This window comes from Tachyglossus aculeatus, chromosome 21 (genome assembly GCF_015852505.1).
Source record: "Tachyglossus aculeatus isolate mTacAcu1 chromosome 21, mTacAcu1.pri, whole genome shotgun sequence".
NCBI classification, from domain to species: Eukaryota; Metazoa; Chordata; class Mammalia; order Monotremata; family Tachyglossidae; genus Tachyglossus; species Tachyglossus aculeatus.
Genome location: NC_052086.1, coordinates 8,414,212 through 8,435,204, shown reverse-complemented (window position 1 = coordinate 8,435,204; position 20,993 = coordinate 8,414,212). Strand labels below are relative to the sequence as shown.

The window sequence follows — 20,993 nt, the reverse complement described above, 5'->3', positions numbered from 1 at the left end:
CTGTAAGGGCTGAACAACTACCACAGTTCATTTTTATTTTAATTATTGGAGGGTCATTAAGACCTGAAGGAAAACAGGGATCCCGGCGGAGGTGGGTTTTCCTACACCTACCCAACCAGTGTGGGCAGGGACTGTTTGTTGTTATATTGTCCTCTCCCAAGCGCTTAGTTCAGTGCTTTGCACACAATAAGCGCTCAATCAATACAACTGAATGAACGGTATTAATACTTCCCTGCCTGTCCCAAAACAACACGGGGTGATAAACATCTGCCCGAATCGACCCCAACCTTCTTCTTCTCCCCACTCCTCGTCTTCGTCCTCATCAGCTTTGCGTTTGTCTCCGGCTTTGGTCTTCCTGAGTTTCTTCAGCGCTTTCTTCTCCGTTCGCAATCGCTTCCGCTGCTCGGCCTTCTCTTCTTCTTGCTGGGCGAGGACTGCTTCCCTCTCCGCAGCCTAGGGACACGAGGGAATCGCATAAATCTCTCCGCGCGCTCTGGGGAGATCCGTTCCTCCCGGCTTCTGCGGGGAAGGATCAGGTCAGGCCAAAAGAGAAAAGAAAAAGGAAATGGGTCTGTCGGTGTCACGGTACTCCTCGGCTGGAGGCCTGCATTGAGCGGCCACTGCGCTCACTCCGGGTTAACAAAACCTTCATATACCGCGAGGCCTCGGTGGGGACCCACTTACTAGTCACCCCGATTGCCTCAGTTTGGGCTGATCGCAGCTTGCCCTGGTTAGCTTCTCTGGGCCTCCAGCACAGCCACGGCCTAGGGAACTTTGGGGCCAAGAATCTCTCCAACGGAAAAACTACTATCCCGCTCTTCACTGCAGCGGCTTAAGAGAAGCAGCGTGGTTTAGCGGGAAGAGCACGGGCTTGGGAGTCAGAGGCCGTGGCTTCTAATCCCGGCTCCGCCGCTTGTTGGCTGTGTGACTTAGCGCAAGTCACTAAAATCTCTGTACCTCAGTGACCTCATCTGTAAAATGGGGATTAAGGCTGTCAGCCCCATGCGGGACAACCTGATTACCCTTTATCTGCCCCAGCGCTTAGAACAGTGCCTAGCAAATAGTAAGCTGTTCATAAATGCCATCATCATTATTAGTATTTAGATTCATTCATTCGTTCTATCGTATTTATTGAGCGCTTACCGTGTGCAGGGCACTGTACTATGCGCTTGGGAAGTACAAGTTGACAACACATAGAGACAGTCCCTACCCAACAACAGGCTCACAGTCTAGAAGGGGGAGACAGACAACAAAACATGTGGACAGGTGTCAAGTCATCAGAATAAATAGAAATAAAGGTAGATGCACATCATTAACAAAAGAAATAGAATAGTAAATACGTACAGGTAAAATAAATAGAGTAATAAATCTGTACAAACATATATACAGGTGCTGTGGGGAGGGGAAGGAGGGAGGGCCGGGGGGTGAGGAGAAGAAAAAGGGGGCTCAGTCTGGGAGGGCCTCCTGGAGGAGGTGAGCCCTCAGTAGGATCAGCTGTGATCATCTTCTTCACTCCCCCGAGTACGGCATTCTTTATCATCGACAATTATTGATGTTCTCCGGGCAGTGGAAATTTCAAGAGAGATCTTAGGACAGTTTTCATCAGGCCTCTATACAACGAGTCCCCCAGATCAAACATCACCTTTACTCTCTGTTCGTTCACTCGAGCTAGTCGGTTTTCCGTTTTCTGAACTGCTACATCCCAGTCTTCCAAAGTGCCTGAAAGTCAAAGGCAACACAAAACTGAAGAAATGTCCGACGCTTTCTAAAATTTCCACGACTCCACCACCCCTCCAGGGTACAGCTCGTTACTGCGAGTGCATTCGGAAATCACGTCTCCTCCAGGTGGCTTTTTCCACAGTGAATCTCATCACCTCCAACGACTCCATGGATCACGTCCACCCATTCCACCTTTCCTTCCCAAGCTTGTACAGGACCCATACACCACTGATCAAAACGGTTCAACCAAGCCAGCGTGGCTTGGTGACAAGAGCCCAGGCCTGGGAAGTCAGAGGACCTGGCTTCTGATCCCGGCTCTTCCAAGGGCTTGCTGTGTCACCGCTGCTTTACTTTTCTGGGCCTCTGTTTCCCCAACTGTAAGATGGAAATCAAATACCCGTCCTCCCTCCTTACTCAGACTGCGAGTCCCATGTAGGACAGGGACTGGGACCAACTTGATAAATTTACATCTACCCCGGTGCTTAGAATAGAACTCGAACAAGGTGCCTAATGAATTACACCACCACCACGATGATGGTGATTATGATGATATGTTGCCAACTTGTACTTCCCAAGCGCTTAGTACAGTGCTCTGCACACAGTAAGCGCTCAATAAATACGACTGATTGATTGATTGATTGATAATAATAACAATGGTAGTAGTCCCTGCTGGAGAACAAAGAGGCCCCACCCCATCACGGTAAGCCAGGAGGGTATCGGCCATCACCTTCGATCCTCTCCAGGGTGAGAAGCACTTCGCAGACATGCTCCGGGTAGTCACTGGTGCACTGGACCGCTCGGTGTAAGGCCTTGCGACAGTGCTGGGTGTCACCGTGAGCCCTGGGGAGAGCACGAGCAGAGCATCAGAGTCGACCCACCCGCTCCCCGCGAGAGTCAGGCCCGGAAACCACCATTCCCAGAAAACTCGGCGTTTGCCCGCCCTCGGATTCGGGGGTGGGGGGGGGGGGGGGGGGGGGGGGGAGTGCATTCCAACACATAATAATAATAATGATGGCATTTGTTAAGCGCTTACTATGTGCAAAGCACTGTTCTAAGCACTGATAATAATAATGATGGCATTTGTTAAGCGCTTACTATGTGCAAAGCACTGTTCTAGGCGCTGGGGGGGATACAATGTGATTAAGTCTTACAGTCTTAATCCCCCTTTTTACAGATGAGGTAACTGAGGCTCAGAGAAGTTAAGTGACTTGCCCAAGGTCACACAGCAGACTTGTGGTGGAGCCAGGATTCGAACCCACGACCTCTGACTCCAAAGCCCGGGCTCTTTCCACTGAGCCACGCTGCTTCTCTGCCAAGCTCGCCCACACTATAAAGCTCTAACACGCAGAGGTGAGACTCCTTTAACGTCCACCTTGGTTCTCCAATTTCTTCCCTCTCTGCCTCTTTGAGAGCCCCAGCAAACAGAATGAGCGTGTATTTCTTTAACTCAGAACGCTGGTGGCTAAATGAAGGAGTGTGGCCTAGTGGACAGAGCCTCGGCCCGGGAGTCAGAAGGACCCCGCGTTTTCTAATCCCGGCTCCGCCACCTGTCTGCTGTGTCACCTTGGGCAAATCACTTGGGCAAATCGTGAGGCCTGTGGTGGCTTAGAGGGAAGGTAACAGCCTTGAAAGGCTGGAAACCTGGGTTCTAATACCCTCTCTGCCATGAAAACTAAAAAAAATTGTAAATACACAGGAGTGTTTAAAATAAATCACCTAGGAGGGGTGAGATAAAATTTTCTTTTAGACTGTGAGCCCACTGTTGGGTAGGGACTGTCTCTATATGTTGACAACTTGTACTTTCCAAGCGCTTAGTACAGTGCTCTGCACACAGTAAGCGCTCAATAAATATGATTGATGATGATGATGATCACTTAACTTCTGAGCCTCAGTTACCTCATCTGGAAAATGGGAATTAAGACTATGAGCCCGTTTGTTGGACATAGATTGTGTCCAACCTGATTATTCTGTATCTACCCCGGTGCTTAAAACAGTGCCTGGCACACAGTAAGCACTTAAATACTAATATTTTTTTTTTTTTAATGGAGAAAGCTCTCCTCAGGTCCATGAAAGGTTTTACTTAGCACTGCCATTCTAGTTTTCTACCAAAACTGACCTCGAATCACCCGGAACGGGTTTACACGCAAGGGAAATAAAAACACCGCCCCACTCCCCAGAAGCCAGTTACCGTTCCAGGTTGTAGTATTCTAGCCACATATTGGCGTATTTTGCATTTCCTTTAGTCATGATGCTATCCCACAGCTCCCTGGCTTTCTGCATATTGTTACACTGGCGAGCCTAAAAAATTAGAAAGGCGGTATCAAAATGTGTAATAATAATAATCATAATAATAATCAACAGAGGCATTCAGAAAATATTCATTTCTAGATTGTTCCACCTCTAGCTCTAGCATTGGTCCTGGCTACAAGATTGAAGGTTTTACAATGAGCAACATCAGAATGACTGATTTGACAGACTGCTGGACAAACCCACTTTTATCGTCCATGAAAAGCAGGGGCATCAATATAACGGGGTCTTCACCACTTAGGCGCCAACACGAGGCCATCGCCAACGCTATACCCTCCCCGCCCAGTCTTGAGCAGGGAACCCCAAGGCCGAAGCAGGGTGGGTGTCCATGCGCGGTCATCATCAGCGAAAGGACTTTTCGCCTTTAAATGTAAAAAAGCATCTTTCTTTGACATTTCCAGAATGAACTACGCTGACAGACCCCGTACTGAGCAACGATGCTCTGGAAGGACCCTGACGACTCCTTTCCATCCATGTACGTCTCCAAATATTCGAGGCGCACTCGATTTGGAATTGATACCGGGGATAGGCCACGCGAATAAAATGCCACTAGTCCACTTAGTGGCTGGCTCCCACTCAACCGGACATTTCCATGGGCTTATCTCTTCAGCAGGGACCATTAGAACTTTGGCCAGCGGACTCTAGCTGTGTCTACGGGGCTGGAGGAGTGCGAGGGTTTATCCTCCACGGACTCGGAATATTCAGGAATGACATGTGTGAGCATGAGAGGGAAAGGAAGAGGGAGACGGAGACAGACACACACAAACACACACAGAGGAGTGAGGCAGAGGAGGAACCGGAGAAGAAGCAGAGAGAGGCAGGCCAAGGGGATTTTTTTTTTAATGGTATTTGTTAAGCACTTACTATATACCAGGCGCTATACTAAGCGCTACGACACAAACTAATCAAAGATTGGGCACAGTCCCTTGTCCCACATAAGGCTCACAGTCTTAATCCCCATTTTACAGGGGAGGAAACTGCGGCCCAGAGACGTGAAGTGACTTGCCCACGGTCACACAGTGGAGCCAAGATTAGAACCCTGGTCCTTCTGACTCCCTGGCTTGTGCTCTAGCCACTAGGCTCTGCAGGGAGTTAGTTCCCTGCTTTACAGGTGGAGTAGGAGGTGAGGCGAGAAGCTGGAAAGGATGGATGTGGCAGCTCACTCAGGCGGCAGAAGGAAGAGAAAGACGGGGGGGATGAGAGGGAGTGAGGTGTAAGGTAAAAGAGAAATGGACACGCGGGGGGCAGTAGGGCTCTGCTCTATTCACTCCCTTCTGCCTCTCTGCCCATGTCTCTTCTCTTTCCTCACTTGGCCTCCATCTTTTCTCACTCCTCAGGCCTCACCACATCTTCGTCTCTCCCCTGGGGTCTACGTTTCACTTTTCTCCCTCTCTCCGTTTCAGGGCTGTCTTCGGCTGCACCCTGGGCTTGGTACCCAGATGCAGATCGAGGGGTCTTTACCGTGGGCCCCTCTCTTGCTAAGCCCCCTTTATTTTAAGCACATCATCCCCTGGCCGTTACACTCTCTTCCCCCCACCCTACCACATCCTTCATGAACTACAGGCACCCGTGACAGACTGCTCCCTGGCAAGTTTAAGCGCCGCTGACCCCCTGCCTGTGGAAAGCTTTACCTCGATTCTTGCCCAGTTCTGCATTATTGTACAGGACGGGTCCCCGCTTTCGCTGAAACCTGGGGAGAAAAGAATTCAGGATGGTTGGTGGGCAAAGCCACTTTGGAAAAGAAAACTACTCACTTGGGGGCGTGCGGAGTGAAGGAGAAAAATGGCAACTTACGCTCCTCGACTTCCTGTTTCAGATAGTCTAACGCCCGAGCGAACGCGGACCTCAGCTCTTCTAATTCTTTACTGGAGTCTACAAAAAATGGAAGCATGTTAGTTCAGACCTTAGAACGGAATTGAGAATCCACTGTCCTTAACCTATGGAAGTCTGGATCGCCCCTAGACTACTCGCGTACCCTCTTGATGGTCTTGGATAAAAAGAAATTGCCCAGTGGCTGTCAATAAAGATTCAGGCCCTCAGGACTTTAGTCTCTGGGCGTGAATACCTGCCACTTGAAGAAGACTGTGGACCCTGGAAGAGCTGATTACAAGCAGAAGCTATTTCTTTCCTTTCTGTTCACTGGCTCAGATTATCTATCAGACAAAGAACTTCCCTGTCCATCAAACACTTGCCAAGTGCAGTGCTAGGAAGAGAATGGAGAATGTGGACATTCACTCTGCCCTGGTTTCTGGCCCATGGGAGGGGGTCCCGGAGGGGGTGGAGGAGAAGAGAAGGGCACAACCAAAGAGAGGGAAGGACATATATTTAGCAAAGGGTGGGGAGAGTGAGGAGAGAAGGAAAAAAAAGTTTCTGAAAAGGCAACAGTAAAAACGAGCAGCTCGTTTCTTAGCTCCTCTGGTTCTCCCCTGCTCCGGTCTGAGCTGTCCCGATCAAACCATCTCAATTTTCCCCACATTCTTTGGGGGGAACTCGTCTCCCATGACAGCAACAATCAATCAATGTATTTACTGAGCGCTTACTGTGCGCAGAGCACTGTACTAAGCTCTTGGGAGAGTACAATGCAACAAAGTTGGTAGACTTGCGGGGGGGGGGGGACAACACTGTACTAAGCTCTTGGGAGAGTACAATGCAACAAAGTTGGTAGACTTGGGGGGGGGGGGGGCGGAGGGACAAGCAGGGAGAACTTCCATCACTAAGTTTGGGGGCATCTTCTCTGCATGAAGTTAATGGCATATTGAACGGGACTGGTTTCTCTTGGGGAGAAATATCTGTACAACACACGATACCTTGTTTGAAATCCACCCTTCTCCTCAGGTAATCGAGGTAGGCCTGCCAGATCTCCACATAGTCTGTGGCCTGAATAAAACCAGCATTCAGGGCCTTTTCAAAATTGTCTGTGGATAGAGCAAAAGAAAACCACACTGAGTCTGTTCACTAAGTGAAAACGGACTTTAAAATGATCGGGTTAACTTCCCTCCAAAACCGCTACTGACTTGAAGATGAAAGGCAACTAACAGCGGGAACTTAAGAAAAAGAATGCTAAGGCTGGGATTCAGAGAGTAACCTGAGCTCTGAAGAAGCTCTATTAAGTCCTTCGAAGAGGCATCTTCACATAGCAATCGTGGTTTTAAGGAAAGAAACGCTCAGAAATGAGCTCCTGAGCTCCCTCAAAGCAGGGTGCTCCTGCTGTTAGAGCAGTGGGCCCTGTACACCAGATTTCTAGAGGAAAAATCTCCTTCCCTAAAAGATCTACGTGCTTTTTCTGAACTCAAAAAGCAGGACCTGAATTTTGGATACCTATTAGCGCAGAGCCCAGCTCTCAGATAAATAACCTTCATCCTCTTAACCCAGCTGACATGGAACCTGAGGGTCAGTGAAACTCGCCCAAAGCCTCCCCTCGGAGCTGACCAGCTCTGGCCATCTAAGACTCCCCGAACCCCAGGAGCTGAGGTGCCCACCCTCAAAATCCTCAAAACATCTTGGAATTGGGGGCGGGGGGAGGCAATTTCCAGCACGAGGGAGCTCGGGGGCCTCCCCCGGCCCGTCCCAGCTCCTAACCTGCCCAATCCTTTCATAAACCACCCCTCTTCCTCCTCAAACCCAAAGACACCAGGCCACCCCACAGTGAAAAGCAGGAGCCCTGTCCTATGAAATATCCAGCCACCTTCCCGCGGAGCCTCCCCAGATCTGGGTTTCTTTCTACGGCTGGAGGGAAGAACGAGCCTGGCTGCTTCCTCACCGGAAACCAGGTGATGATCCACCCCGTGCCTTTCCATGGCCAAAAGATAGCGGTTCCACAGGCCAACTGTCCACGGACAGTTCCTCACAGCACGGTCGTGGGCTGACAGGACCAGTTCCTTCATCTTCAATTGGCGGTCCTTTAAAAAACAAAAAGCAACCAAAATTAAAAAAGGAAATAGGTCAGGGAAGGGCAGGGGTGTGGCCCACTAAATATTCAACTCAGAGCCAGGCACAGAGTGTGTATGTGTGTATCTGCGCATATGGGCCACTTATAGAAATGCGGGACAACCCGACAATACAACACGATGTACTTAGGTTTGCTCCCTTTATTCACCCCTCCCTCAGCCCCACAGCACTTAGGTCCTTATCCATCATTTATTTATTTCTATTAATGTCCATCTCTCCCTCTAGACCGTAAGCTCACTGTGGACGTGTCTACCAACTGTACTGTCCTCTCCCAAGTGCTAAGTACAGTGTTCTGCCCCCATTAAGCGCTCAATGAATACGACTGAAAGACTCACTGGATTACTGGTTTATGGAATCTCTTTTTAAAACAGCGTTAAGGGCTAGAAACTCGACAGCGGCAGAGGGGAGCAAGGGAATGGAATCCATTCACTGCTCTCTATTTCTACACCTTATACCTTTTTCCATTCCGAACCGCCCCTCTCTTGGGCTACGTTGAGATTCCCTTACCAGATACTGATTGTAGCGGGCCCACAGGTCCGGAACCAGGCAGTTCTCGGCCAGCGCCCGCTCGAAGATTAGCTGGATGCGAGCAGGATCGCCCGTCTTCAGCTCCAGGTCGATGTACGTTTGATATTCCGCGAGTTTAGGTGTCTCGGCTACCAACTAGGGAGCAAAACGACGGGAGGCTTTCGTCACCGCAGGGCGCGGGTTTAAGAGAACAATCTTCAGTACAGGCAGTTCGGAGGGCAGGGGTCAACCGGGCCGGACAATCCCGAGGTTGTGGCTCCGCCGGCTCCGGGTGGCCATGAGGTCCGGCCTCGCCCCAGGGGTTTCCCCAGGACCGGGGGGAGGGCCATCCGCTGCAGCACCCCCAACTGACCCCTTCCCTCGGAAGCATGCTCCACAGGTAACCCACTTGGGAGGCGGGCAGACGATGCCACGGAATACCAGCAGGGCAGACGGATTAAGGACGAAATGTGACCCCTTCCTAAGACTGTGAGCCTCATGTGGGACACGGACTGTGTCCAACCTATCTTGTATCCACCCCGGCACTTAGTACAGTGCCTGGCACACAGTAAGTGCTTTACAAATACCACCACTTTAATCGCTTGGTACAGTGCTCTGCACACAGTAATAAATACGATCGAATGAGTGAACCAACCCAGCAAGAGTAACTGCCAGGGTAGGGGGAGAGGAACTTCAGGAAGCAAGGTTCGGTTTAAACTGCAGGCGGATCACTGGGCTGATAGGCGGATCTTGGGGGGGGCGGGGGCATCAGTGGCTAAATACTAGCCACTGATACTAGACAAAATACTAAATACTGGATAAAAATATTTCACTGAAGCAGGTAAGATCTAGAGGGCAGCCCAAAACCATTCACGACTGTACCAAAGAACCCCAGTGGCACCTGCTTTCCGGTGGCTTTGGGAAAGAATGCACACCAGGGGGTGGGGTGGGATGCACAAAGCAGCCCTCAGCCCCGAAATCGTGAAATCCCGCCATTTAACCCTCACCAGGGCCTCTTCGTAGGGTTTGTATTTCTCCATCTGCTGCAGTGCCTTCCTGTAGCTCTGCGTGACGGAGTCCGGGATGGGGTCAGCCGACCATTCTTCATACTCTGCGTACGTTGCCTCCATATCTACCAAAGGTAAATTCAACCCGGGGCCCATACTGTTAAAGATGAGGGGTCGGGAGGGGCGCCCACGTATGGGTCTTGCCACAGGGAAGCAGAGCTGTGGGCTGAGAGACTATCTCAGGGGGGCAGGGGATCACGGGAGAGCAGTGTTTGGGTTATTATTTAGAAACAAATATTATTCTTCTTTATAAATCACTAATTTTCTTCGTTTATATTAACATCTGACCCCCCTCTCTAGATGGTAAGCTCACTGTAGGCAGGGAGCGTGTCTGTAATATTGTTAAATTGTCCTCTCCCGAGCGCTTAGCACGGTGCTCTGCACACAGTAAGGGCTCATTAAATCTGATTAACTGACAGAGCAGCAAAACCCTGAGGGGCAGGGAAAATGGTTCTGCCGTTCAAGTCGGTCTCCTCGGACTGTGTAGGACGGCTCAGTCTGGGACCGTGCCGATAGGCCTTTCGGCCACATGCTTTCTAGGAGTTCTGCCTTTGGACTTCACATAAACAGTGAGGGAAGAGGAGGGATTGGGTGTACCGATTGGGTAGTCCTACATCAAGCACTTAGTACAGCGCTCTGCACCCAGTAAGCGCTCAATAAATATCACTGAATAGCCTGCTGATGGAGCAGAGAGTCGTTTTCCCCTTTTGAAATCAAGAGCAGACTTTGTTCCACTCTTGCCGAGCTCCGGCAAAAATGGTATGGGCATCCAGACAAACATCACCCGATGAGTCTGATTGGAGTCCTATCCCTTGGTGGTAGTCCCCCATTGCCACCCCAGGACCGCGCTGAGGAAATTGGCAACGTACCCATCTCCGGGCCCCACTACGTGGAGGGATTTTCCCAGCACGCAGTGGGGCATCCCGCTTGGCCCGCTTCCCCGGAGCCGCCCAAAGGGCATCCTTACCTAGGAGGGGGATGCTGAGCTGGCGCCGGAAGAGCGTGTGGATTCTGTCGAGCTGCACAGCCAGCGCCTGCTGCTGCTCGGGGGACGGGACGCTGCCAGCCGCGGGCTACGGGAGGAGGAGGCCCAGAGACGCGGGCGTGAGCCGCTCAGCGTGAGAACCGCCACCACCCCGCTCGCTCTTCAGGACCTTTCACCCACCTCTTCCTCTCCCCCTCAGCCCCATGGCTCCATCCTCACTCCAGTTCGGCCAGGCCTCCCTTCTCTCAGCCTATGCGGGAAATCTAATGTGAACATTTTAATTGCCGCTGCCGCTAACCTCCTCACTGTACCTCGTTCTCACCTGTCCCGCCGTCAACCCCCGGCCCTCGTCCTTCCCCTGTCCTGGAATGCCCTCCCTCCACACATATGCCAAGCTAACTCTCTTTCTCCCTTCAAATCCCTACTGAGAGCTCACCTACTCCAAGAGGCCTTGCCAGACTGAGCCCCCTTTTTCCTCTCCTCCTCCCCATCCCCATGCCCTACCTCCTCCCCACAGCACCTGAATATATGTTTGTACAGATTTATTACTCTACTTTACTTGTACATATTTACTATTCTATTTATTTTGTTAATGACGTGCACTTTGCTTTAATTCTTTTTGTTCTGACGACTTGACACCTGTCCACATGTTTTGTTTTGTTGTGTCTCCTCCTTCTACACTGTGAGCCCGTTGTTGGGTAGGGACCGTCTCTATATGTTGCCAACTTGTACTTCCCAAGTACTTAGTAGTGTGCTCTGCACACAGTAAGTGCTCAATAAATACAATTGAATGAAATGAATGAATGAATTGCTTATCTGAGCAAAGAGAAAACTCATCAAACTCTTTCGGTATTTCTTCACGCTGTACCACTCAGTGCATCTTCTCGGAAACCTGACTACTTAGAAGGATCACCGCCTTGTGGAAAAAGCCCAGGCCTGGGAGTAGGAGGACCTGAGTTCTAGTGTCGGCTCTGCCGCTTGTCTGCCGTGGGACTTTGAGCCCGTTGCTGGGTAGCGACTGTCTCTATATGTTCCCAACTTGTACTTCCCAAGCGCTTAGTACAGTGCTCTGCACACAGTAAGCGCTCAATAAATACGATTGAATGAATGAATGAATGCCTTTAGGCAAGTCGCTTACCTTCTCTGGGCCTCAGTTCCCACATCTGAAAAATGGGGATTAAATGGAACAGAGACTGTGTCCAACCTGATTAGCTTGTATCTTCCCCAGCGCTTAACAAATACCATTTAAAAAAAAACTTTTCTTGAATATGAAGTGGAACAAAGACTGTCCCATCCTCTCCTTTGCTTTAGACCTCCAGAGGCAGGTTGGCCTAGTGCAAAGTGCATACGACTGGGAGACTAGGGGTCTAGTCCTGGCTCTGCCACTGGCCTGCTGTGTGACCTAGGGCCAGTCACTTACCTTCTCCGTGCCTCAGCTTCCTCACATGTAAAATGGGCTTAAAAACACTCGCTCTCCCTTCCTACTTTGGAGCTCTGGACAGCTCTGGAAACACCGTGATAAGAATCCGCGCCAACCCACACCCTGGGCGGGTTCTGCCCTTACCTGGGCCGTTTCCAGAATCGCGTTCTCGAACTCTCGGTAGGCCTCCCACATGGCCGCCCCCTTGGTCACGTGTAAACCGACAGACGTGAGGGCCCTCTCAAATATCCCGCGAACTTTCTCGATGCCTCCTTCCTCGCCGATCCCGCCAATCGAGTACTGGGCGTACTCCAGCCAAATTTCGGGACCTGGAACAGAAGGAAACCTTCGGGACACTTGGAACAGCCATTGTTCGCTGTCAGAATCCATCAATCAATCGCATTTATTGAAGGCCTACTGTGCGCAGAGCGCTGTGCTAAGGGCATGGGAAAGGACAATATAACTGAGTCGGTAGACATGGGTCTTGCCCACAAGGAACTTACAGACCTGTGTTTCTAGAAATATATTAAACTACATAAATAATATGAGACACTATGTGTCCTACTGGAAATAGCACGGGCCTGGTTGCCAGGACCTGGGTTCTAATTCTAGCTCCTCCACCTGTCTACTGCGTGACCTTAGGCAAGTCACTTCACTTCTCTAGGCCTCAGTTACCTCATCTGTAAAATGGGGAATGAGACTGTGGGCTCCATGCGGGACAGGGATTGTGTCCAACTCGATTTACTTGCATTCACCCCAGCACTTAGAACAGTGCCTGGCACATAGTAAGGGCTTTAACGAATACCACAGTCACAATTATTATTACGAAGGCGGTTGGACCTGGTCCAAAATGGTAAAAAAAAACCAAACTAAAGTATTTTCATGGGGTCTCAAACCAGGAAGGGGAATTTCCCCGGGGTACAGACTCCCAAGCCGCCATCAGGGAGGGCTTCTTCAATGCTGGATTCCGGCAGCATGGCATCCATCGATCCTGTCAGGACGCTGATTCATTCTGCTGGCACTCCCAGTCACTTCTCAATGCCCGGTGAGCTCGTTGTGAGCAGTAATGTGTCTGTTTGTTGTGTCTATTTGTTGTCACAGTGTACAGTGTATACTCCAAAGCGCTTAGTACAGTGCTTTGCACACGGTAAGCGCTCAATAAATACGATTGACTAAATGAATGAATTTAGTCTAACTACGGTTACGATCCCATTATGGGGAAACCCACCAGCAGGATGGGGAGACGGAGGGAATCAGTGGGGCCTAGCGGAAAGAGCTTGGACCTTGGGAGTCAGAAGTACAATAATAAGAATAATTCCTGTGGTATTTGTTAAGTGCTTAGTAGATGCCAGGTACTATTCTAAGCACTGGGGTGGATACAAGCAAACTGGGTGGGACAGTCCCTGTCCCACAAGGGGCTCACAATCTTCATCCCCATTTTACAGTTGAGGTAACTGAGGCCCAGAGAAGTGAAGTGACTTGCCCATGGTCACAAAGCAATCAGGTGGTGGAGTCAGCATTAGAACCCAAGACCTTCCGACTACCAGGCCCGTGCTCTATCTACTACACCATGCTGTTTCTCATGGACCTGGGTTCTAATCCCGGCTCTGCCACTTGTCTGCTGTGGGATCATGGGCAAGTCGCTTCACTTCTCTGGGCCTCAGTGCCCTCATCTGGAAAATGGGGATTGAGACTGAAAGCCCCATGTGGGACAGGGACTGTGTCCAGCCAATTATCTTGTATCTACGCCAGCTCTTAGTATAATGCCTGGAATAGAGTAAGCACTTAACAAATACCTTCAAAAAAAAAAAAAAGAATCTAACCGAGGTCTCTTTGGCAGACAGAGAAAATCTAAAGTCTCGCCCATCGCAAAGCCTGGCATTAAACTGGTTGCTCCCAGGGCTAATGAGGGAGCGGAACAGCAGCGGATCCAGCTCTCCTGGCCAGCCAAAAGCAGGAAATGATATGTTTGGGGCTCATTATCCCACCTGCTTTTTCATCTTCTCTGAAATGTGCAAGCTGCTTCTCGCTGCAGAGGAATCTGACGGGGATGACTGACTTGCTTCACAAAATCTGGTCGATAGGTTTAAACCAAAAAAAGGGGCAGCTGAACAATCCTCACCATCAGAGATTTCCCATTCTGGGCTCAGAAAAAAGAAGGGACCCCAGGAGGCCTCGGGGACGTGAAAATAATCATAAACTTTGGAAATCCTACTTTAAAACCAAAAACCTAAAAAAAATTGGTGAAAGGCTCCTTAAGGACAACCGAATTTTGTACCTCCTGTCTGACAGAAAGGTGGGCAACTGAAGGAATAATAATTATAAAAGAATAACTGTGGTATTTGTTGAGCACTTTGTATATGCCAACTAAGTGCTGGGGTGGACACAAGCAAATCAGGTTGGACACAGTCCCTGTCCCACATGGGCCTCACAGTCTCAATCCCCATTTTCTCATTTTCCAGATGAGGTCACTGAGGCCCAGAGAAGTGAATTGACTTGCCTAAGATCACCCAGCGGCAGACAAGTGGCGGAGGCAGGAACAGAACACAGGTCCTTCTGATTCCCAGGCCCAAGCCCCATCCACTGGCCAAGAACGGAAAGGGTGCAGGTTGGGCAGGCCATTGGCCTCCTGGAAAAGAGCAAACCCGGCTCCAGATGGCCCTGCAGCACAGCTGCAGTCCTTGAGGACAGCGGTGCCCAGCTTTACTTCTAGCCCCACCGTCACCACTCACACCTCGGCCTCGCTTCCAAAGAGTTTTGGGCCCGTCCCCAACAACCGCCAAAATTCCGCACAGCTGCCGTGGGGACAGAGGCCACGGATCAAAGGAGGGTGACCCACGTGAGCTGAGGTACCAGCTGTGGAGGGGAATTGGTGGGGGAGGGAAGTACTTTGGATGAAGCTCGATGCTCCCGGAAACGGTGTCTAATACAGGGCTGAAAAACCCCAGCTCCCCAGCACTAGCGGCCCCCAGCACCATTTCCCAGCAACCCCCAATGGTCACGACCAGTTGACCGGAGAGCCCAGCTTGGAACGATAAGCACCTCCAAGAAGTCCCTAATCGCTTTCTTTCTTACTAATCCTGCCCCACTTTCCCTTGACCTCAAAGAGCCACAGCCAGCTGGGGAAATAATCAATGTGTTAAGCACCTACTATGTGCCCGACACTGTACCAAGCATTGGGGTGGATACATGCAAATCGAGCTGGACACAGTCCCTGTCCCATATGAGGTTCACAGTCTCAATCCCCATTTTACAGAGGCGGTAACTGAGGCCCAGAGGAGTGAAGCAACCTGCCCAAGGTGACACAGCTGACAAGTGGTGGGGCTGGAATTAGAACCCGTGACCTTCTGAATCCCAGGCCCGGGCTCTTTCCAGTAGACCCCGCTGCTTCGCTGATGAATGCCAGGCCTCGGGCTTGCCTGACTCGTGGGATCCTGCCACCCTGGCCTCCCCCACCAGCGAGGAAGCAAGAACATACAACGTGGCAAGACAACAAAAAGCGTCTTGAGTCACTCACAGATGTAGTCTTTCACAGCTCGCTCAAAGAGCTCATACACCTTCTCGCGATCCGAGCCTTCCAGAGCCATCCTGATCTCGTCCTTCAGCCAATCCAGCCAGATTTCTACAAAAGAGAGATGGCCTTAGCTTGCCGTGTCTGGGGTTTAAAGGTCAGAGTGCCTGCCATCCTCCAGAGGAACATTTTGCCTAGAGTCTGGAGAGGCAAAGATTGGCTTAATCATTCCATTGATCAGTCGATGGCATTTATTGAGCGCCGACTGTGTGCAGAGCACTAGACTAAGTGCTTGGGAGAACAGAATACAAGAGAGGTGGTAGAGGTGATCCCTTCCCACAGGAAGCTGACAGTCTACAGGGGGAGACTGACTTTAATAGAAATAAATTATGGATATGGACAAAAGGGCTGTGGGGACGAGGCAGGGATAAATGCCAAGTGTCCAAAGGGAGACAGATCCAAATGCATAGATGGGTGTATTAGGGTGTTCTACTGGGTCATTTTAAAAATGTTTATGCCAAGGGCCCAAATGGCTTTACTTTTCTGGAAATCGGAGGATTAAAAATGAGGCCTCACATGAAAATGGACAGAGCTCTGTCCGTGTTAGTGATTACTTCAAGAAGCCGGGCAGCGGGAGGACAGGATTAGATGTGCAAACAAAGCCAACAGTATCTGAGGAGACATTGACAATCTGCGCATTGCCGGTGGGGGGGGGGGGGGGGGGGGGGGGGGGGGGGCATTTAAGCAGAGGTGTCATTTGGGAATTTTGGGAAAAGAAATTTGGGGTGTAAAACGAGGCATTCTCCAGCCCCGAGCCCTAGGTAAGGAATTATGGGTGGGAGAGTTGTAGAGAGGGGAGATAAAACGATACATGGCCTGAGAGAAAAGCCAAGGCAGAGACTGCACAACTACTTTATAACGGAAGTGCAGAGGTTGATGACTCCTTTCAAACTGCAGGGTGATTCTGAAACGGAGGAACATGAGAGCTCCATTTAAAATGAGGCTCCCTAATCCGCACTCCCATTACTCTGGTTCCCCTCCTGCGAGGAGGGTTGGAATCTCTGATGTGACCTGCAACACACCTCTGAACCCCAGCTCCAAAGGGCCCAGCATGAGAACCCAAGGGGTAGATGATGGAACCCGGCCCTGCAGCACAACGCAGGCAAACTTTACTTGAGCTTTACTGGTGGGCAGACGGAGCTTAATGCCCTGATTTGTGGGAGACAGGAGGCAAAACAGACCTCCAGGTTGAAAAGTGTAACTGCGGACAGAGTTGTGGGTGTGAGTGAGAGACGGTGGGGGGGACGGGGAAGTCCAGGAGGCAAGCTAAAAATATTTCCCAAGCATTCACAAAACAAGAAGGCATCGTTAAACCTCTTGGCCTTTTACCAGACATCAATGAGAGCTGAAAAAGCCCAGATGAATGCCCAAGGAGGGTAGGCAGGATGAAGCCCTGACGGGGGAAGTGACAGACCACCCGCCCCAGCCCCCCAACACCGCCCCCTCCTTTAAACTGCCCAGCACAGTCAAGCCTAACTGGGCCGTCGGGTTGTTCCAGAGCCCCCGGAAAGGGAAGGGTCAGGGCTTTACCTTCGGTCAGAGGGAAGAGCTCACTCATCTTCTGGCGGGCCCGTCTCAGCTGAACCAGCTCTCCTTCCTGCCGCAAGAGCTTAATCAAGTCCACGTGGCAGTTATAGTCGAAGGCGTTGATGGACAGCTTTGGGGGGGGGGGGGGGGGGGGGCAGGAAGGGAGGCAAAAGAAAAAAAATTAAATTGACCCCAGACCCACCAAGACCAAAAATGCACCACCTACCTACAGCTCTGCATACCAAAACTCACCGTCACATCCTAAATGAAATCAATCCAACAACTAACAGGTCTACCGTCAGCCCTCACGGTAGCAACAGGAAGACACAAGAGAAACGTGAGAGAAATGATTTCAATTAAGAACACAGCCCTTTCCGAGAGTCATCTTTTTAAAATACCTGGTTGAGGGGTTTTCCCATCTCCCTAAAGTAGAGCACGATCTCTCTTGCAGAATGGAGAGAATTACTATTATTCTCATTTTTCTTCCTGGCTCTCAAGAGAAACAGTGTGGCCTAGAGGATAGAGAATGGGCCTGGGAATCATTAGGATATGGGTTAATCCCGGCTCTGCCACCTGTCTGCTGTGTGACCTTGGGCAAACTGTTTCACTTTTTTGTGCCTTAGTTTTCTAAGCTGTCAAATGGGGATCAAGATAGTGAGCCCCATGTGGGACAGGGACTGTGTCCAACCAATTTGCTTGTATTCACCACAGAACTTAGACCAGTGTCTGGCCCACAGTGGGGCTTAACGAACACCACACATTATCATCATCATCTCAGGCAAAAAGAATAATAGTCAGCTCCTAATCAGGAGGCTGCACTGCCATCCCGACAACAAAGTCTGGATGAGCGCTGTGACCCCTCTACTTTCTGCCATCCCATTTCAGTGAGCAATTTCCCACCCTGCAACTGCCCACCAAGTCATCGGGAGAGAATTCTGGGAGCCCTCAATGCCGATTTCACCATTTCACATCCAGCTCGTTCTCTAGAATCAATCAACTGTATTTACTGAGCTCTTATTATGTGTAGGGCACTGTACTAGGTGCTTGGGAGAATACAACAGAATGAGCGGAAACGTTCCCTGCCCATAACGAGGTTACAGTCTAGAGGGGGAGACCTACGTTAATATAAATAAGTCATTTATAATATAGAAATAGAGAGAAAACTGTATAGTGAGTTCACCCCGGTAATCCAAAGGGGCTTGGGGGGGCGGGGGGGGTGGAAGCAAACCATTTGGGGTGGGCCAGAAGTTCTTGAAAAGGAATGAAAGCATATTTTCTGAGAAGTAAACCTACATATTTCCGTATTCTGAAAGAACATGCGAAGATTTCAAAGAGGACAGTTGATGATTTGATTATTATTAATCAAAACCAGACTGGCCTAGCGGACAGAGCCCGGACGTCAGAAGAACCTAGGTTCCAATCCCGGCTCTGCCACTTGTCTGCTGGGTAACCCTGGGTAAGTCACTGCACTTCTCTGTGCCTCAGTTCCCTCAGCTGGAAAAATGGGGAATAAGACTGTGAGCCCCATGGGGGACATGGACTGTGTCCAACCTGATTACCCTGCATTTACCCCAGTGCTTAGAACAGTGCCTGGCACATAGTGAGCACTTAACAAATAACCTTTAAAAAAAAAGTGCTTATTCATTCATTCATTCAATCAATCATATTTACTGAGCACTTACTGTGAGCAGGGCACTATACTAAGTGCTTGGGAGAGGACAATATAACAATAAACAGACACATTACCTGCCCATAATGAGCTCACAGTCTAGAGGGGGAGACAGACATTAATATAAATGACAGATATGGACATAAGTGCTGTGGGAGGGGGGATGAACAAAGGGAGCAAGTCAGGGCAATGCAGAAGGGAGTGGGAGAAGAGGAAAAGGAAGCTTAGTCAGGGAAGGCCTCCTGGAGGAGATGTGCTTTCAATAAGGCTTTGAAGCGGGGAAGAGTCATTGCCAGATCTGAGAGGGGAGGGTGTTCCAGGCCACAGGCAGGACGTAGGCAAGGAGTTTGCAGCGAGATAGACAAGACCGAGGTACAGTGAGAAGGCTGGCATTAGTGTCTGGGGCAAAGTGCGTAGGCAAGGTTGCAGCAGGAAAGTAGCAAAGTGAGGCAGGAGGGGACAAGGTGATTGACTGCTTTAAAGCCGATGGTAAAGAGTTTTTGTTTTGATGAGGAGGTGGAGTTTCCTGAGGAGTGGGGAAAAACGTCCAGGATGTTTTAGTAGAAAAACGACACGGGCAGCAGAGTGAAGCACGGATTGGAGTGGGGAGAGACAGGAGGCTGGGAGGTCAGCAAGGAGGCTGATGCAGTAATCCAGGCGGGAGAGGATAAGTGATTGTATTAACGACGTAGCAGTTTGGATGGAGAGGAAAGGGCAGATGTGAGCGATGTTAAATATGAAATGCTACAAAAATCTGCATGTCACCCTTACGCAGGAGCCATGCTAACCTTCTCTGCATCGTTCCAATTTTAGTATGTGTGCTGCTGAGGAGCTTAAGCGTAGCGCCCCATGGACAGTAAGCGCTCAATAAATACCACTGATGGGCTGAAAGGTGCACGACCCGGTTTTCAGGGGCACGCTGAGCACGAGTATCTCACATCCCTGGAAACAATCACGTCGTCGGCAGCGTGCTGTCCTCCGGCCGAAGGACACCCCTATGCGGCGCACAAGCCAGTTATTACAAAAACCAATAAGGTTATAACATCGAAAAACGTTCCCCTGACGACACATCCGAATCTACCCATCCAGCTCCCAGCTGCACATCAGATCCGCACGGAGAAGCTAAATTTAAACGGCCAGGAATTTGTTTCTTTTGTAAGAAGCAGAACAGTTATGTAACCTCCTGGATGAAAACAAGGATGGGGAGCTGACCTTCCCTCACAGCCACACAGATGGGCTTCGGACCCCAGCCGCTGGGAGGAGGGCGGACGGAGATCGGCCCCGCCGAAATCCAACGGGAAGGGGGGCGGGAAGGGACGGGGAAGCTGCAGTCCTGCCGGCCATCCTTGGGCTCCTCTTCCTCTCCCCTAGCCAGCCCAAGTGTCCAGAAGCCAGAACGGCCCGGGTGACCCTGCCACCCTATTTTCCGCCGTGGCTTCCCTAGAACCATGCCGCAAGGTGACAAAAGGATTCAGAAGATGGTAGCTGACTCCCTTAAATCTTCAGTGGTATTTACAGAGTGCTTACTATTGCACAGGGCACTGTACTACGCGCTTGGGAGAGCACAACATAAAAGCTGGCATAGACGTTCACTGCCCACAACTTCAATGGCCATTCCGGGGATGTGCATGCTAAGCTTCGAGACTTGGGACTTTCCGCCGCCTTTATCTGGGTGAGGTCTAAAGCTCTGCCTCTCTGACACACTAGCGGCTCTACCGCTTGTCCGCTGCGTGACCTTGGGCAAGTCACTTTACTTCACTGGGCCTCAGTTCCCTCATCTGTAAAATGGGGATTGAGCTTGTGAGCCCCACGAGACAGGGACAGTGTCTGACCCGATTTGCTTGCATCCACCTAAGGCTTAGAACACTGACTGGCACATAGTAAGGGCTTAACAAATACCATAATTATCATTGTTATCAATTAGTCCCCATCTACTTTCCACCTGTCCCTCCCTATCCGCTTCTCACACTGCTCTTCCCTCCTCATCGTGGCTCTCCCTGTCTTCAAAGCTCTCCATCCTCCAGGAAGTCTTCCCTGACTAATCTGCAGTACTCTGAACGTGTTCACCCCCTCTCCACTCTCATCGCTGACAACTCTCATTCCCATCCTCAACACTTATGAATATTACATCTTATCTGTTTACAGTCTTAATGCCATAAACAGGTGTTTATTCGACTGGTTCATCCTCTTATATGTGCCCTACTTCCTGCTTTCTCCGGCTATTTATGAGTAATTTCTGCCCTTCTCCCCCATTTCACTGAAAATTTCTTGCA

General features: G+C 50.3%; 1 protein-coding gene and 1 non-coding gene across 2 annotated transcripts in view; both read right to left on the bottom strand.

Annotated features, from left to right (window-relative positions):
* SART3 (spliceosome associated factor 3, U4/U6 recycling protein) overlaps positions 1 to 20,993 on the bottom strand; it is a 31,601-nt gene that overhangs the window by 4,391 nt on the left and 6,217 nt on the right. Inside the window, exons 2-15 of the mRNA XM_038762689.1 lie at positions 17,055 to 17,181; positions 15,471 to 15,575; positions 12,098 to 12,282; positions 10,516 to 10,621; positions 9,489 to 9,613; positions 8,482 to 8,637; positions 7,787 to 7,925; positions 6,834 to 6,941; positions 5,821 to 5,898; positions 5,658 to 5,716; positions 3,908 to 4,017; positions 2,447 to 2,559; positions 1,643 to 1,719; positions 288 to 453 (exon numbers count right to left, since the gene is read on the bottom strand). Of these exons, the coding sequence (XP_038618617.1) occupies positions 288 to 453; positions 1,643 to 1,719; positions 2,447 to 2,559; positions 3,908 to 4,017; positions 5,658 to 5,716; positions 5,821 to 5,898; positions 6,834 to 6,941; positions 7,787 to 7,925; positions 8,482 to 8,637; positions 9,489 to 9,613; positions 10,516 to 10,621; positions 12,098 to 12,282; positions 15,471 to 15,575; positions 17,055 to 17,181 (1,654 nt within the window). The remainder of the gene's footprint in view (positions 1 to 287; positions 454 to 1,642; positions 1,720 to 2,446; positions 2,560 to 3,907; positions 4,018 to 5,657; positions 5,717 to 5,820; positions 5,899 to 6,833; positions 6,942 to 7,786; positions 7,926 to 8,481; positions 8,638 to 9,488; positions 9,614 to 10,515; positions 10,622 to 12,097; positions 12,283 to 15,470; positions 15,576 to 17,054; positions 17,182 to 20,993) is intronic.
* LOC119943161 lies at positions 19,451 to 19,555 on the bottom strand. Its single transcript, XR_005455635.1, has one exon. It is a non-coding gene; the product is annotated as a U6 spliceosomal RNA (small nuclear RNA).